The 19,517-nt window shown below is 42.1% G+C and overlaps 1 protein-coding gene across 2 annotated transcripts in view; it reads left to right on the top strand.

Moving 5' to 3' along the window:
* LOC139347938 (MAM domain-containing glycosylphosphatidylinositol anchor protein 2-like) overlaps positions 1–19,517 on the top strand; it is a 164,360-nt gene that overhangs the window by 104,951 nt on the left and 39,892 nt on the right. The window contains exons 9-10 of one of the 2 annotated variants that reach the window (XM_070987815.1): positions 5,739–6,032; positions 16,249–16,521. In XM_070987815.1, the coding sequence (XP_070843916.1) occupies positions 5,739–6,032; positions 16,249–16,521 (567 nt within the window). Of the gene's footprint in view, positions 1–5,711; positions 6,033–16,248; positions 16,522–19,517 lie in introns of both variants that reach the window. The other variant, XM_070987814.1, reaches the window with a different exon arrangement.

Here is a 19,517-nt window from a genome sequence, read left to right as displayed (position 1 = left end):
GAAATCTTTTTACTCTGCCTGGTTGGGTAACTGTTAAGAAACATAAGGCAACATTACGGAGCACAGTGCGGCCACAAATCCAACTGCAACCCATGGAAACCTTGGTATTGAAAACCACATGAATTCATGAGGAGGTTTGTGTGATTGATTGCAAAGAGCCGTTCTCCTGAGATTTCCCCTGAGACCATCTGATCTGAAGATGGCGGCATGGAAGTAGCACAAAGTAGCTCCAAAACCTGAATGGTGCTGTGTTTGTGTCATAGCCAATCCCTCTCTATTTTTTTTATGGAGCAACCAGTGTTCTTATCTGAGTGCTTGTACCGATGCATTTGGGCCCTCACTGCCATACTGTGGAACAGATTGTTATCCCAAGCCATCAGACACCTCAATACTGACATCCCTCCACAACTAGGAAACTGTCTTAATTCTTGCACTGTTTGTATATGGTACTTTACACACTTTATGTAGTCTTTTGTGGGTCTGTGTTGTCATTTTTTATGCTTTGCCTGGAGAGAACTGTTTTATTTCTCTGTGTGCTTGCCGTTGAAATTGCAATAAAGACAGTCTACAGTCTAGAGCTCAAAACACACACAGTAGTTTATCAGTATCACTGCAGTCTGTCAATGCATTATGCCAGTTTTAGCATGTCTCTGGATATTTATTACATTATTACATCACCTCAGTGTATAGATTCTGCTTTCTCTCTCACACACACACAAACACACACAGATTCACAAACATGTCTACGGTGGACTTCTGGGACTTTCCCTGTCACTAGAGGTCCAGGACTCAGGCGAGTAGAAAGTCCTGTCACATTGTGACCAGCTCATTTGCCTCAAGCTACCTAAATACACACTCTCACACATACAGATACACACTCTGCAGGGGTTGCAGTAATAGTGAGAGCGCTATGTTGCCATGGTGATGGGGAGTGATGTCACAGCACTCACCTGAAAAGGGGGCAGCGGGAATGTTGTTTATTCTTAAAAACATCCGTGTGCACCACTCTGACTCCCGTTGCTATAAGAAAGTGCAAGTGCCAGATATTTCCATGTTTTGCAGTCAGCTCGCATTGCACCAAAAGGCTCCAGCAATCAGCCTCTACACTTGGAGAATCATTCCAACTGAGGCCCTAGAGATGTGCAGCACTACAGAGGCTAAACAAGCAGGTCCAGTCCCTAATTTGAGCCCACAAAGTACACAGACACACACATGCCAAGACACACACACACACGCGTAGATGCAGTATTTTCAGTCAGCAACAACAATGAGAAGCATCCCATTGAGGAACTGAGGCAGGATCACAGCATGGTGTCACCCGTGGGCGAGAACCGAAAACACTCAGCTATACACACATGCACAAGCAGAGACATAAAACCACGTAAGCACACACTATACAAGCATACGCACACAGCGGGCATGCCCTGCAGGCATCGCTGGCATTTGGATGGCTTTGGCACAATGAGAGTACAGTGAAGACCAGTAGCGGGCTCTCTGCCACGCTGAGCAGCTCAGTGGTCAGTCTCACACACAGAGGCAGGGTGTTCGCTTGGAAAGGGAGAGCAGGAGGAAGAATGAGATGGAGAGTAAGCAAGAGAGAGTGATGAGCTAGTGTCTGTGTGCATGTATGTCTGTTTGCATTTCCATGATGGTGCGGACAAAGACAATGGCAGCTGATAGTCAGTATTTGTGCTGCCAAACCCAATAGGCAGACATCTGTAATTGCCTGCTTAATCTGCGCTGTGGAGAGGCCAGGTGTAATGATGGTAACTCAGTGAATACACCTCGCTAATGAATGCTTGCTGCTCTGCTCCTATACCGCTGCTGTCAATTCATCATTTCACTGTTCGGAGGAAGGAAGGAAACATCCGGAAAAGGGGAGAAAATATGATGTGGAAAGGAATATGTCTGCTCTTGACACCTGGCTGCCTCAATTGAGACATTGTGTGAATACCAATAAGCAAATCATGAGTATGAAATGAGTGTCCACTGTCATTGTCTCTGCAGAGAGATCTTTTTTGCTGCTCCTTTGGTGCCAAACAGCATCGCTAAGACTTATCTGTGACAGAATAGTCTTCATTATCTCATGTGAATGACACTGACATGTTTATGCATTACTTCCAGTACATGAAGGGTTGTAGATAAATGTTGAACTTGCTTATTAGCAGCTTTTCGCGTGGGTTGCAATGGTTGAAAAGACGTGCTAGGAATTTCCATGTCACAATGCAATGATTAAGTAGTGCAGTAGTTCAGTAGAATTGGTTTAAAGCTGCCGTAATCAATGACTATGTTTGTGAAAGGCTTTCCCTTATAATGGCGAAATCACAAGTAATTATCACACAACTACAGTTCCTCTCAGCTCTGTGTAGCATTTTAGCATCTTTCAGCTCATGGTTTTGGTTTTAGGGCCCACAACTTTTCTGTTATAGTCACTCTCAACGCTCTCATCAGCATTGTTTACGGAAACAGCAGGCGGCTATGTTAATGAAAATGTCTGAATAAACCCACCCACGCTGCACCTGCCCGTCACTAAATGGCAGAAGGGCAAAGGTGGCAACAAGCTGGTGACCTTCAGGAATTGGTGAATACCAAAATAGAGCTAAAAGGAGAATGAATATTGAGCTTGATAGCCAGAAACACAATGCCAAATGAATGCTGATGTTGCTCTGTATCTGCTGGATGTTAAATAGGCCATTAACAAGTTTGCCATTTGAGCTTGTGAGGTGTTGGTCGCACCGTGTTTCTTCTGCCCCCGAGTGGGCGTATTACAGGTTTTAGGTTCATTGGAAAGCTCTAGGAAATGTTTCCTTACATAAAGTTCAATGATGAGGATTCTGTGACACTGCCCGATTCATGTCTTTCTCCAATTTGTAAAACTTCTCTTACTGGAAATTCATGTTCTCAGTGCATACCCTGCAGTCATCACTGAGATATGTTTACAGCTGGTGTGCAGTTGGTATTGTTTCATTGTTGTGTGAGAATTGGATTTAGCCAAACCTTATCATCAGTTCAGTTTGTCCTTGTTTCTACCAGTTTTATAAAACTGCAGCTTGCATCTAGTTTTACATATCGTACTTCCAGCATTTTGAGTGTGTACTGTTTGACTCACTTAAAGGACAAAAGAAATAGCCACAGAATTGAGATGGCCGTGGGATTGTTACCTCTTCACCCAGAGAAAAATGGGGTCAAAAGAAATACAGCTGGACTGCTTCGTTTTCTGGAGATTGCGAGTGATTTCATCACCATGAAACTTGAATGTGGCTTGACTTCATTCCAGCTGCAGCATTGTTTGGGCAGAATGACAGTGATTCGAAAATCATCAGGGAAGCATGACACGGTTTCATCATTGCTGGGAAGATTTTCACTTCTCAACTTGCTGGCTGTAAACTATTTTTGGGAGCAGTGCTACAAAATAGTCTTGGAGACTGCTGATAGTTTGGACTCACACAAAATACATGAACACACAAATACACACGCAGCACTCTAGGAGCTGGTGCAATTTGCCAGGTTTACTAATTAAACAAATTTACTTGGCCAGCATGCTTGATGAGGAACCAGAGTGCCTGATCCAACCTGCTAGTTTTCCTGCTTTCCAAACATAGACCACATACACACACACAGACACACTCAAGGAAACCTGCAAATGTGTCCAGCAATTTGGCACTTTGCACTTGTTTTATTATTCATTGTTCACTTTCAGCCAGGTTTTAAAATGTCCATTAAACAAAGGCAAAATATTTATTGGGTCATATTTCGTAACATGGCCAGCAATAACGCTATATCACCTTTGGGAGGGTTCTGTTGTAAATGCTCTGAATTATATGACGCTGTGCTGAGATTGAGTAGCTGCATGGGGAGGAGTGCAGAGAAGTAAAAAGCTGTGGAGACTGATGATAATGAAGCAAGTGATGGTGCTAAGACTTATGAATGTTGTAATGATGGGTGCTGAAAGTCATCCTGAAGAATAGTATTGTGATAAGGAAGTAATGGCAGTGGTGAAGCAAATGTTACAATGATGATGATAATGCTGTGATGCTGATGATTGTAATGGCAATGCGGGCAATGGCGATGGCATCTGTAGAAGGGTAATGCGTTAGTTGCGTTAGCAGATGTGGATGGAGTTTGTTTCTGTTGATTCTGTTGCATTCTTATTTAGTGACTTTTCCACTGGATGAATGTTTGCAGGAACTTTACCTCCATTTCAACTGGAGTGACAAAACAGTCCCTGCTCTTTGGGGAGGACTTTTTGATGGCCTGGGGGCCATACAGCAACATGAAGCAACATCTGCTACAACATCTGTACAGCTTCATTTGCACAGTAAGAGAGGACGAGGGTCAGATGTATGATTTATGGGTATTAAAAACAAATGTAGGTTGCCAGGTTTCCAACTACTAAAAGAACAAGGTGAAGAAAGAGTGTGTGTGAACAAGATAGATGGGGTGGAACAACCATCAAGTTAACACGGCGAGTGCATCAAGGAATTTCAGATGAAAATGTAGCTCCAGCCAGGACAGACAGTTAGCTTAGCTTAGCATACAGTACAGACTGGAAGCAAGGGGAGGCTGCAAGACTGGCTTTGTCAAAAGAAAAGAAAAGAAAAGAAAAGAAAAGAAAAGAAAAGAAAAGAAAAGAAAAGAAAAGAAAAGAAAAGAAAAAAGAATTAACATGTTATTTGTCATTATCAGGCTAGTCTAATCTTCACAGTTCTTCAGATGCAGTGCAAAAGCAAACAGGGATTCGCAAAGGGGAGTTTTAGTTCCTGGTGTATTTCTGGAGTTTAGTTCCTGTGGCTCCTTAGTACTCGGAAACTCAAAAGGAGCTATTGACTTCCTTTACGCCTTGCATTAAAATGATCGGGTTGCAATCAGATACTGCTTGACTGCACGAAAGTACAAATGTAAATGCAACCAAGACGCATTAAGGACGGATCCAATTATCCAAATCACCTCTGGAGGTGGCCGGGCACACATTCCGACGAACACGAGTATAAATGGAGTTGCATTTTCAGTCCACATAAAGCAACTACATGGGTGTAAATAACCCCAATAACTGGATAACACTGGTTGCATTCTTCTGCAAATAAAATCAAAAGTTTGATGGAACACACATAGGTCTGACACTAAAAGTCCCCATCATTATCCCTAAAACAACATTCCCCTCTGCTTTTGTCTTTGGCATTCTAGTTGTTCAAGATGGCTTCTTCCCCTGCTTAGAAAAGCAATCAGAAGTCCATACAATAGCGTAGCCATCGGATCTCAATCAGATCTCACTGGAGACATATTAATAAGTGTAAATGTGATCCAGTTAAAACTGGAACCATCTGGATACAAGACACATTTTAATGCAAGGTGTAAAGGGGTCATTTTCTTTGACTGTTGTGGTCACAAAGTGCATTTGCTTGTCAGCTCTTCATTGCATTGTTTGTTGTTTGCCATTGCTTGATTGCATTTAACTTCCTCACTGCTGCCTTCCATGATGGTTTTACTTAAAGAACATGCTCAGATTGTCCAGTCCCAGCTGTTAGCCATTGCTGCTGCTAATATCCGCATGGCCCCTCCATACAAGCTGTGTGTGTGGTTGAGACTCAGCTTCATTGCCATTGCAACTTGGATGTTCATTCGCTTCCCCCCATACCTTTCACGCCACTTTTCCCCTCGAGTCGACCATTTCCTCTTACCCCGCCTACTGACTTTCTAGAGCCCCATATCAGTCCCTCCTCTGTTTTTCTCTTTCTTAGTTCCCCCCAACCTGACAGTCCCTCGGGGCAAGTCCCCCCTGGTGGCCCGCGAGGGTGACACAGTGGAGCTGGAGTGCCTTGTTTCAGGAAAACCCAAGCCCATCATCCTGTGGTCGCGGGCTGACAAGGAGGCACCGATGCCGGATGGCAGCATGCAGATGGAGAGCTACGACGGTGTTCTGCGTATTGTTAATGTGTCCAGGGAGATGACGGGCTCGTACCGCTGCCAGACCAGCCAGTATAATGGCTTCAACGTAAAGCCTCGGGAGGCCGTGGTGGAGCTGATCGTCCAATGTGAGTAGACACATGTCTATGTATCTGTCCATGTTTGTGTATATATACATGTTGCAGTGTTGTGGTAGAATTAGCAGTGATATAGTATCTATGTGTGGTGCATAATTGTCTCTGTGATGTACTTTCTATGTATGCAGGGTAATTAATCTTTATGTGTTCTAGTCCAGTGTGACTAAAATTGAACATTCTCCCATTTCTTTCCTCCCACGCCCATCCAATTTCCTTTTGAAGGCTGTAAAATTAGTCCAATCCCCTGGTACCCTCAGCCAGGTCTGAGAGGAAACTGCTCCGACTCCACCTCTTACACTGAGGGGTGGACTTTATCTGCTCGGTGTGAACTGAGCAGAACTAATATTAACAGAGGCACAAAGCTCGAGATACTGATGTCCGCACTTATTAAGCTCTGTCTGTGCATTTCTGTGAGTGAGTGAGTGAGTGAGTGCATATATGTGTGTGAGTGTGTGTGTGCCAGAGAAGACCCAAAGAGAGTGTGCCATATCCCCAGGCCTAAGACCCCCTGTCACTTCAGCTCATTGAGGAACCCCTTCCACTCCTTAAGATGTGACATTCAAAGATGGCTTAACGGCTAATTAGTGAGCAGCTAATTTATTCCCACTAGTATTCATTTTGTATTCATTTATGGAGATTTGAATGGAATATTTCGAATCAACGACAGGGATTCAAAGCGTTGTCTCTCATTCAATGGCTGGGGATGTTTCTCTCCGGCGAGAAAAGACCGGAAGATGGATAGGAAGGAAATGAAAGCGATCCATGTAGGATGCTACCATTCTCTGGCATGTGATTATAGGATATTGAAAAACTGAGTCTCATAGCCACAGTCCCATTGTTTTTCTGCTGGCCTACTTAGTTAATCCATACATTCTTCCATCTCAATTTACCAAATCCAGAAAGAACCTGTGCAGCAGTGTGTCACTCTTAAACTACTCTGACATGAATAGCAGTCACACAGTCAAACATCCTCTGCGCTGGACTTGCGAAACATAAGACTGCAGAAAAATAGAAAAAATAAGTGCGAACATTAAATCAGAATTGTGGCAACAGCTCAACCAGGGTTTTGATTCAAGCTGAACTTCACTTACCCACCACCAATATTTTGATTGATGAGGAACAAGAGCAGCCCCCATTCTGTTCTAGCCGACGAGGATTAGCACATAATTCTGCCCTCATTTTTTCAAGAGTTTTAAAAGTTTTATTGTGCTCTTTGCTATGGCATCCACGTTTCAGCTTAGCTGTTACCCACTGTGCTGTGTTAAGAGAATTAATGAAGTTTTGATGTGCTTTGAAGAAGACTGTGTTCAATTTTTGGCTGAATTGATTATGATTATGCAGTGATGACAGCCCTGTATCAAAGGTTAGTGGCTTTGCTACGCACCAATGCCAAGACTAAAAAGTAAACAAAGGATTTAGACTCTAAGATGCCCTTCATTAATTAGCAACACTCTGTGGATCAGCTGCTTCTTGCAGCAAGGTTGTGGGGTGTTGGAGATGAATCGTCTCTTATATTCGAATATCTACCACGTGTACAGTAGTCCACGTAAAATATCAACGCTTGTACTGTACATACCACCCGAGCCTCAGCTCCATAAAAAGAGTTGAGGAATGGATGATGATGCTCTGCCCTCTGCTCCCTCTCAGCAGAGAGCAGTTTGCTGCCACAAGCAGCAATAGGTCACGGTGATCTTGCCTACCATTTGGAAAGCAGCAGGGGCACATGCTGTTTTCTGTGCTTCGTTTTTCTCAGGGCAGCACAATTAGAGTAGGAAAAAAGCAAATAAGCACAAACTGTCCTGAAGCTTTTTCAACAGCGACAATTACGCAGCAATTATGAAACCCCCCACCCTGCATTTGCAGCAACGCTGCAGCTCCATCTACGAATCAGTAACAAGTAAAAAAAAAAAAAAAGACGTTAGACAGGGGCTGCCTAAAATCCAAAACTTTTTCTTAGTTGTGAGTTCTCATAGAAGATTAAGAGCATAACATGTCCTCAAGCCTCCTTGAGTCTTTTTTATGTAATAAAACCTGGGATATTTCACAGAGTACATAAAACGATCCAAGAAGTATATATAATTTAGAATGTGTCATTACTCCGTGATGTCAGGCATGAAACACAAATATACAGAGTAGATTGTTTATTTTTTCATCATGAAGACATCATTGTAAAAGACACACAGTGTCACCACAGTCCTGCCTCAGCACCATCAGGCCTGCTGGAGATAATAAGCTGCCATTCTAGCCGATGTGTCAGCGTCCACCAGGCATGTTGTTTCATAAGTTTCTCACTCATGGCTCTTTTCTCTGCTTTGCGGCGCTGGATCTGGATCAGCAGCTCACGTGTATGGTGCATGAAATCCTTTTGAGCGCACAAGAAATGCTTAGATTTATTTACTGTTAACATCGGTGTTTAATATTTAATTACCCTGGTTTTATCTTTTCACAGTGAGTTATTTATCTACATGCACTTGCAGCACATACATACATTTCTGCTGCACAAAGAATTCTTTTATGTCCCTCACACTATCTGGTTGCAATAGCTCTTTGTGTGGCTACATTTTTCAAGAGCTCCAATGCTGTTTGTATGATGATGCAGGATATTAAATTATTAACATTATTTCCATTGTTCACAAACAATCACCATCTGATTTAGAATCTGATATATCAACATAAAACACATCTTTTCACCCAGCCATGTAATATAATGTATATTGGATTGTTAAAATTCTATAGAACTAATAGAACTCCTGATAGCATATTGTTATACACGCATAACAACACACATTAAATAAAACAGAGTGACTATGACTATTATAACAATAACATGAACAGCTGATCCCAGCACCGTGTGGGCAGACAGCTGATCTCATTAGCATCAATGTAAATAGAAGTCAATGTTTGTCACACTGCTGTAGGAGAAAGTGTCTCATTGTCTCTCACTGTCAGTCCTTCATGTAGTAAGTTACATTCAAAACTGGTTTGATGCTTTATAAAATGTGGGTCACAAGCAGCAGGTGTTAATCTACAAAAGTTAAGTTTCATTTTTTAGTTTATTTGTTACGGACAAGTGCAGAAAAACAGTGGCAGTTGCACATGTATATAGCCAAAGCTAATTTCCAACACCAGTCGCTTGATGGGCATTGATAAGTCAAATAATCATTAATTAATCAACACAAATAACAGAGGTGGAACACTTCCATGTTCCTGAAATGCATACGGTCAATGAAAGAGCTCGTTTTTTTGGTCTTTGTGTGTGACTTTTCCTCCAGATTCTGTGACGAAGGAGAATGTTGCACAATTCAGGAGAATGTGCGCATGAAATACAGATAAGACAAAATGCTGTGCTGTAGCACAGCCACAAAGCATTTGTTACCACGTCGATCACAGGCGAGTTGCAAACGCTTGTGACTCTGGGGTAAGAGAAGACACATAGAGGCGGAGGGACGTCAAGATATCTCCTACAAAGTCAGAAAAAAATATCAAATTTGATCAAGAGTAATCGTAAAGACAAGAAGAGAGAAAAGATGTTAAAATTAAGAATTACAACAGGTGAAAGAAAAGCTGTTCTGATCAGAAACAGCCCGGTTGTCTGGTATAACTGATGATCACGCAGGAGGAGAAGCAGAAAAAGGGCCTTCAGGCTATAAATTCAGGTGGCCTTAACTATCCGCTGAATGCACAATGAATACTAAAACTCCAAAGCCCAGGGTTTTATATTCATTATATATTCATTATTTATATTCATACTTGTCTGGTTAAATCCAGAATGATACAGTAGAACCTGAAAACAATCCTTTAACTGTATAGACAAGATGCAAACGTATAACTATGACCCTGTGTCAGAGTGGAGGTCAACATCACGGCCACTTTTGGTCAAAATTGGTCAAAAAAAAAAAAAAAAAAACCCAATCAGGAAAGGTCTTTCTGTATCACACTCTGCTGCCCTCCCCTCACCCGCTCTGTCTCAGTGCCAGTGGACAGCGGTCACTTACAGCGACTGATTGTTGTTAGTGACACTCAGATGGAGAAGACATGCCTCAGCAGGACACTGAGACTTCAAGGCCTCAGGTGAAAGACACATGCCATTAAATCTATTCCTTCTCTCAGATAGATTGGCCTGCAGTTGCAACATAAGATGACACGCGTAGCACAAAACACATCAGTTCACTCTTGATAATTCTCTTCCTTTCAACGCAAGTATTCTGAATGAATGCAATTATTTCTCATTATGTGGAGTCATTTTAATAAAGCACATCTCACGCGCTACCGTTCTTGATGTCATCCAACACTTTCATCTGTTCACCATCTTCAAAGCAGAAGTCATAATGAAGAGAGTTATTAGGGCTTTGGTGTTGATAAATCAATCATTCTGCCATGTTTTCGCTTCAGAGCAAGTTCTTCTCCTCGTCAGACTGTTGTTACTTATTAATAGTTAGCATCAAAGACCAAGTTTAAAGAGCACAAACAATCCGCACTTGAGTTGTTAGTGCTTAGAAACAATTTGAGTGTACTGGGGAATGTGTCCACCATGTGTACACATCAATGCACACTGTTGACTCGGCTGCATTTGCCAAATACACGGACCTTTAGTCGTCTTTTTGAGCTTGAGATTTTACTTTATTAACACAATCCAACCCTGCTTTTGTTGTTTGCTCAGTGCGACTGTCGGTATGCCCCCTCCCCTCTTTCTCTTGGCCTGTCTCATGGTGTGTAAGCACAAGCCAATCCCTCTGAGATGCTTTTCTCGCCTGCATTTCCAGGTCCCAGCGTGAGCCACCCGCCTTTGGTGGTGAGCCATGTGCAAAGCCGCGTTTAGTAACTTGATCAAGGGACCGAGGTACAGTCCTCTGAAGCAAAGAGCATTAGAAGCGTGAAGGAACGACTCTGGCAAGTCAACAGCTTTGATATGTAAAAACCTGCATCTGCTGGCTGGCAGAGGCTACGCCAGGAGGAGAGGTAGAGGGAATGGAAGACGTATGCCTTTAGAGTCGTCGCTCTAATAGAATTGCAAACGCCAAATCCCAAGCTGTGACACCCTAATGTTCTTAGTCAAACTGACTTGGCATGATCCAGGGGCTAGAGAGAGGGAGTGAAGAAACGCAGAGAAATAGATGGAGGAAGGAGGTATAGAGTGGTCTCCTGTCCTAGATACTACTGTCTGTCAGAGTGAGAGTTATCAAGCTGTACTTCAGCCCAGATGCACGGGAATCTTTTATCCAGACTTCCCTTCTGTTCCTCCTCACATCATCCATGACACCTGCCTGATGCAAGCATGCGATTGTCCCCGTGAGCGAGCAACTCGCTATCTTACATACATCAAAAAGACACCAGGATAAAGAGCTGCCGTCTGGGCCGAAGTAATGGGCAGAATTACACAATTATTGTTTTTAATTAATTTTCCTTTCTGCGTCAAGAAGGCCTGCAATGCTGGCCCCTGAGGCCCACTCTAATGTGAATCATATTAGAGCGATTCACATTAGCCTAACGCCAGCAAATTAATCTTTTGCATTACAGCAGGGCTCACACACCGCATTTGGGGATGAAATTTTAATAACCTCTTTTTATGGAACAATATTGAATTGATCAGCCGTATCAAATCCACACCAGAAAAGGTCATGGAATATGTAGGTTGTAAACAGAAGCCTGCACGGAGCTTAGACAGAATAATTCATAACTTGGTCAATGACTGAGCGAAACCCATTAGCGGATCACCAGGCCGTTCCTTGCAATGAAGACTCTCCATTGATTATCATTAAGTTTAAATTTAAGTTCATAAATTAGCCCTAAGTTTTAATAACAATATGGTAATGCAGATGGTGTTTAAGATCTTTGTTTGATTGCAGCGACTGTAGCGTGAGGGAAAGAGGGCGTGTTGATGCAGAGCAGCGTTTCCCTACATTATTCAACACAGGGACTCATTAGAAGTCAGCTGAATCAGGGTTATCATTTCATATTCTGTATATATCTGTTTGAATTCCTAATGAACGCTATTTCCTCTATCAAGACTTGATAGTGAAGCATGTTGTGCTACAAAGGTTATTCTCCCACAGCAGTCGTTTTGCTCCCATCCTAAAACAAAGCCTTTGTTTCTTTTATACTCCCACGTGCAGCCGCTGAAGTGTGTTGTGTGAAAAACGTGACATATTTCTGAATGGAGCTCCGGCATGTCACATGTTCATCCGCATGTGTCAACAGGCGTTAAAGAAATGGATGTATCAACAAGGAGCGCCGATGTGACAGCAGTCATCCTGCAGTAGTGGAAAGTAACTAAGTGCATTTGCTGGAGTACTTTTGAGGTGTTTGTATTGTCAGAATACAGCACACTGTAAAATATGAAATTGAATCTCAACCTTTCTGACATGAGATACCTCGCAAAAAAGCAGTTGAGGCCACTTTTTATATTCTCAAAGTGTATGAGTTATTAGCCGCTCCACCAAAGAGTGATTTTCCTCTAATCTTCTCAGATGATTTTATTTAAATAAGTGTATGAGGCCCACGGAGGTTAAATGATCTGATATTTCACATCAAAGCAAAGATTTTATCCAAAGTCCAAAAACTGAATAGAAATTTGTGTATCAGAATTTTTTTTTTTTCCCTCTTCCTCCCCACACACACGTCCATTTATATTTTGACCTATTGGAGGCAGTGCAATCCCTTCATTAGGTTGTATTAGAGACAAGCCTTTATTCCTCATTGCCTCTGCTCTCCAGTTAATGCAAAGTCAGACTCTACTTCCACAGCACTAATTTCATCAGTTCATGAGTCGTTTCAGGCTCTCTTCTTTTCTCTGAACTATGTCAGGTTACTTGGAATTAAAGTCAACACTTCCTCCAGAACGCTCACATTGAAAGTCTTAAAGCCTTCCTTTAAAAGGCTTTGAATGTGAAAAAAAACATGTTGAGAAAAAAAGTGTTGGGTTTTTGTTGACGGAGTTAGTGCTACAGAAATTTACATTAAACTACATTTACCATGAGCTCTTGTAAGAGGCAACAGGTAATTTCCCAACCTGTCACAAACCTTTATACGGGCCACTGTTTCAATACCAGCTTTTATTTTTGGTAAAGAAATATCAATATTCTGTGCTGCACTGAGTACTTCAAGTATATTTTACTGATAATAGTTCTGTAGCTGTATTTACTGTAAGTAGGATTTTGAATCCGTATTTTTAGTATTGTTATATTGTTGTATTGCTATTTTTACTTAAGCAAAAGGTCAAAGTTTCTTCTGCCTCCACTGCCGTCCAGTGAGCCAGGAGGGAAACTTTCTGTTGCTATGGGTGGAAAACCGAATGAGAACATCCATCCATATAGAGGGAATGCAGTCATATACACACTTCTTGTGCACATGATTGTACGGTACAATCTTCTCTTGCGGGCTTGCCCACAGGAGTAGCACGTCCTTCTCTTGATGCGCTCACCCATAGCACATGGAAGAAAAACCCATTTTGACTGAAGCTTGAGTTTATTATAAACCAGTCAGGCGCTATTTCAGCAATGCAAGTGCACACAGATTCACCACAGCACTCCACACATACTCAGAACCACACATGCATATTTCCCTCATGTATACCCGTGTCTTTGTGCTGTCCACTTCCCTGTAGATGGTGGTCCACGTGAACCACTGGGAGAAGGCCTCTGTGCCCCTAAATGTTGTTTTTTACCACATTACTGTCAAGGTATCCACCGGTGACTGATGATGGATTACATCTCGGCCAGTGCTCACAGTTTTCCCACAGCCTGTGACTTACAGCAACTCTGAGCCCTCGCAGCCCTCGTTGCTACACTAACCATGGAGAGCGCTGCTCAGGGAATATCACAGAGGACCTTTTAGCTCCTTTCTCCTCGTGTTCGCTGGGCAGCTGTTTCACAGGACATGCACAGGGGGGAGATGAGGCATGTGCCCTTGTTTAAAGGATGTTTTGGTTATATAAGAGAGGGGTTGTTTTTTTTTCTTTTTTTTCATTTGCTGCAGACCCCAAACCCTGTCTTCATTTGTCTTTCTGTGTCAATGGAAATGCACTTACTGCAATTTGGTCTAGTGCCACTCAGGGAGGCTGCGGAGCTGGGCTGTGATTCACCGCTGCACACAAACCTACAATTTTAATGTGATAAGTAGAGATTCAGACCCTTCTTTTAGAGTCAGAGATAAGGCATTGGGTTTGGGTAAAAGCCCAGGCAAGGCTCATTTGAAGGAGGGAACTGATTGCTGTTTCATTTAGCGGGGATGAAAGCCACTTTGCTCTCCACCCTGTGAGCAGCATCAGGTGAAGGATTCAAACTTTTTTTTTTTCTTTTTCTCTTCAGTCCAAACTTGTGTTTACTTTTTCTGTCATCCCTTGTGTCCTGTGTGTTGATCTTTTCTTTTTCGCATTTCAGCCAGGCATAATGCGCTCTGATGGCGTGACATTAACCATAGCAGCTGCTGCCTGAATTCCAGGTTTTGTGCGTGTGTTGTGTGATGATTAGCATCGAGGGCAAGGAAGTAAAATCCCACTTTGGATTGTTGTATGCTGGTGTATTATTTAGCATACAGTGTGATGTTTACAGCCCGCATTTCTCAGTGCGTCTCTGTGGCCCTGCTCTACAGGCTGGGCTAAGGTTAACTCAGTTCTGTGCACAGAAGAATAAATCAAAGTTAACTGCTTTAAGAACTCAGCAAAAATATTCTGGAAGAAAAGCAAGTATTTATTAGATTCCTTAAAGAGATTAAGCTGGTAAGCTTTTTGCATCTTCCACATCTTTTAAAAAAAACGTCTGATTAAGGTTGTAGATAATGACATTAATAGCATTATGAAATTTATGCTGTAAATTTTAATAAACTGTTCATTTAATTGCATATCCTATCAAGTTGGGAAGGCTCAGTAATTAGATTATATTATCGTGTGTGAATAATGTAGAAGATTATGTTGCAGATTACAGTTTCAATCAGGTAATCGGTGATCTGTAACATATTACATTTTAAAAAGTAACATCCCCAGCCCTGTCGACAGCTACCCGCCTTTCCTTTATTCTGTCAGGAATTATGCAAATTTCAGGCAATTAAGGGGCTCCGTGTCATTCTCTCTTCTCCTCAGCATTCGCTGTTGTTTTTCAAGCCCCGCCAATGACTTTTGTCAAGCATCAGTATGAGCATGTCAGGAGCAAAGATGCTTAAGATGGGGACATTATTCATAACTGTTTCAGTGCTTGCACGCACAAGCACTTACACACATTCTCTCTTCACAAAAACCAACACACACGTTTTGTCAGCGCACACATAATCTAACACACACTTAACACAGGCTAAAATCTAAAATCACACACTGCAGGGGGAGGGTCCGGGTTGCGCCGAGGTCATGTTCAGCCCCTCACAGATGCTTTGGCTAAATAATTCATGGGCAGGTTGTCTTCGCAGGAAGAGGTGAAGCCTGTCAGATACTCAAATGAGTTATTAATTTTCCATTTTGAAAGCTTGAGGTGCACTTCATCATCCTGTTACCAATTTTCTGTGTAGCGTGACTGATTTCATTCAGAACATTGTTCTAGTTTTTCTGCAAAATTGATCCTCCTGCACCCTGTTGCCGCGGTCCCCGCAATTGTTTTCACTCATATTTCATTTATCGACTTTGCAGTGCTTATTATTTAAAGTTTACTTACAATATGCTTAAAGCTCGCTCTTTTTCTCCCTGCTCACCTCTCCATTTCATGTTACAATATTAGACTGTCCTCCAAAGTGTTTCTCTTCCTCTCAGTATCTGTACATGATTTAAACTCTGTTTGTTGTCACTCAAATATCTGTCATTTTCTTTCCAGTTATGTGCTTCTAAGTCTTCAGTGAGCTTCGGTACATTGCTCAAAGTCATTTTCCTTTTCTCCTCACATTTTCTTAACCTGTCCTTGTCTAGATTTTTAAATATACTCATTAATCTCATACCAAACTCTTGTAGACTTAGTATTCTGACTGTCTCTTCTGTCTTCGGGATATTTTTTCTCTGTAAATATCTCTGGAGGTCAGAGTCTGAGGCTGCCCTCACCTGAATAGTGTCTGTCTTGTGTGGATGTCTGAGCACCCTCCTCCCACTCATTCTCTTTTTCATTCCTTTGCCCTCTTTGTCCAAGTCTTTTTTTTATACATATATTTCCACTGCACTAACATCCTTGACACACTTTCCTGTCCGTGTCAGATGTCAGCTGAACTCATCTGAGCCCATTTGTCTCCCACTCAGACCCTCCAACGGTGGAGCCGGTCTACATGGAGATGCGTCAGGGCCTGGGGAGGCCTGTGGTGATGACATGCAGGGTGCTGCGAGCCCACCCTTCCCGCGTACTGCGATTCGAGTGGCTTCTATCAAACCGGCTGCTCCATGCTGGCGCCTTCGACGCACAAAGAGATGAGACAGAATATACCATCCGCAGCCTGAATCGAGATGGCTGGGGGGAGTACACCTGTAACGTCATCAATGAGGCCGGAGCAGGCAAATGCACCTTCCAGGTCACAGGTAAAGAGTGTCTGTCCTTAAAGATTTGTCTTTTTCATGTTATTATACGGCTAGGAATTGATTGTTCACTGACCTTTCTATTCTCACAACACATGCTGTTTACAACGATTAAGGGAGAAGATTTGTCACTTTCAGTATTTTCTTGATTCCAGACAAAGGTAGACAAAAGCAGCTACTCATTAGAGCACTTAAGTTTCAAGCTGACCACTTTTGAAACAACAACCCTGCAACGGGGTATCATGCTGAAAGACTGAGGCCAAGTCCTCAACAGTTGCCAGTGTTGTCAGGTTGGTTTCCAGCCCAATAATTGTTCAAAATCTGCCCAAATTGAAAAATGTCCAAATACTATCTATAAACAATAGCAACAGTATTGTGGTTCCAATATGACATGATAATAAATGAACAATTCAAGTGTTCACAAGTGCGCTAGAACAGCAATAAAACTATTTTCCATTTCTGCCCTCTGCCATAAAAATGAAGAAAAAATAAAGGGACAGCTCAAATACAAAAATAATGGGTTTTATCTAACATGGTAAACTGCAGCAAGCCTTAATGGTGTGCCAACTTAAAGTCTACCCCCCACATGCAAACACTCATGCATGGAAAGGGAGAGAGTACAAGCAATTCGATGCAATCAGGAAGCCAAACAAATAATGATGTTATAATGTTGCAAACAGAGTTTTCTGTTAAAATGAAAATACAGATTTGCAAAAACACTACAGCTCATGTGTGTTTGTAGGGTAAGCCACGGTGGGTGGTAATGATAGTAACTCTATGTCATATCAAAGCTGAGTCACTGGATGTTTTCATAAATAAGCAAAACAATTTAATAAGATATTTTTAATATGCTATATTTTTTAAATTAATTTTAAAACCAGCCCAACTCATGGTAAACCAGCCAACATCTGTCCACTCGCCCAAGCCCATTATACCCCACAAAATGCAACCCAAAACCCCCCAATCTGGCTGGAAGGAAACCACTGGTTGATGATCATTGTATTGCAGTCTCTGACACTACCACCGTATGACGGGGAGGAATACGGAAAAAAACACTCGTATTTCATTCTAATGTAACCTTGTTTGGCTTCTTAGCAAGACCGAGGTTAGATTGACGCTTGTTCGTATTTTCAAAATCTGATTTTCAATGTCACAGAGAAAAAGCCTTTAGGATGTGGACTAATTGATGGGTTTGGTTAAAGTAAGGCCATTTCGCATGAAGAGTCTGATAAAGACAGACAATGTTGCTGGAGTGTAAACGTGCTCATATCTCAACCTCAAACAGCAGGACAGACCTGCAAACGGTAGGCTAAACATTAGCATCCAGACAGCTTCTACACAGATGTGCTATCATGAAGGGTGATTTTTTAACTTAACCTATAAACCCACTTAATAGTGCAGTAAGTACGTCTTGGCCATGGAAGTTAAAGTTATTGCTGTAGGTAGAGGAGTTAGCCAGTTCAACACATGCAAACACACAGTTCAATCCACGCATCTCCACCCTCTCATGCAAATATGGTCACTTCTGGCTACGGCCATCTATTCAAAAAGGTAGTCCACAAACCAATAGGTCACGCCTTGGTGTGTTAACGCTTGTTTTTTTCATTTTGGAGAGCCCCCACCCTCCAAACTCTTTAAATGCAAAGTGTAGCTTTTACTACAGCCTTATGTGCACCACTTTAACATGTGGTGAAAGTTTTACAGACCTGCCAGTGATGGCAGATTATTTTATGTTTTTATTTTGTAATATGTAGGTATGTAGGTCTTTTAAAAGACATTTATGTTTAACTAATATCCAAGTAGCATGCCTCTCGTATTGGCTTTCACTCTAATGGACATAATGTGCAAAAATAGATATTCAAATGGGGTGATCCTATGGGAGTTTTTTTAGAAGGAGTATTATAATGTCATTTTTGGCCAGTTTTGACAGCCCTACTGTGAACTAGACTGAAGCCCAGCACATTCATTAGCATTGCCATGGATATACATACAGGGTATTGGTGGTAATGGTGAGATGTCCAACAGTCCCACACAGGCCTCTGGACAGTTGCTGTTAAGTTATTTAAAGTTACGTAGCATACATTTCACTCTCATGCACATACTGGTTATATAAAATGAACAAACAGTGTTTCTTTCTTGGAGTTGCATTTGATGGCAGCCATTTTGCCGCCACACATCTACATGTCTCCAACATCTTCTTCAGTGTGCGCTCCAGTTCATAATTAGAGTCTTCACTGAGAATTTTTCAGACAGCTGAAATTACCTCGTCAAACATGGAGCAGTCTTGTCAGACTGTGTTTTATGTGTGCAGATGTCTCTGTGAATGATAGACAATTAATTTAAAAGAAGAAGGGAAAAATTCTCAGATCGTCAGTCTGAATGGGACTCGTCAATCATGACGGCTTCTTCTCTGTCTCACATAGTAAACCTGTTCTTCAGATAATACTCACTTACCTCCTCGCTGCGTTTTTTCAGAGATTGCCTCCGTCTCTTTTTTTTTCATCATGAGCTGCAAGTGTCCATCTCCTAGTTGGATGTTATGACAGAACCAAATTAGTTTGGTTGCGCTGAGTGACCGCAGGAACTCTGTCCAAGGTTTCAATCTCCTAGACCTCCCATTAGAGGCAGGAGCTGCAGGGTCACGGGAGGAGCATTTGTCACTTTGATCCTCTGCCACTTAGGTTGCTCTCCTCTTCGATGCTGTCCATTTCTCTCCATCTATTGCTGTCTTCTAATTGTACCTTTCCGCACTGATTTTTCTGCCTCCTCTCTCGCTGTTTCTTGCTCTCTCTTGCCATGTTTTCTTTTCCTCATTCTCCATCTTTATCATTTTAAATGTCTCTCTATTGTCCTCCCTCACTCCAGGCAAACTGGAGAGGGATGGACACCCTCCCTCTCCTTGTGAGTGTCATAAATCAGTCCTCCCTGGTGAAACAGGTAGAGCAGAGAGACAGAAGCACATAGTCCCCGCCAGCCATTTGTTTTTCTCAACAGAGCTG

This window comes from Chaetodon trifascialis, chromosome 19 (assembly GCF_039877785.1).
Source record: "Chaetodon trifascialis isolate fChaTrf1 chromosome 19, fChaTrf1.hap1, whole genome shotgun sequence".
In the NCBI taxonomy this organism is placed as follows: Eukaryota; Metazoa; Chordata; class Actinopteri; order Chaetodontiformes; family Chaetodontidae; genus Chaetodon; species Chaetodon trifascialis.
The sequence above is the reverse complement of the archived record's forward strand: the minus strand, read 5'-3'. Positions and strand labels throughout refer to the sequence as shown.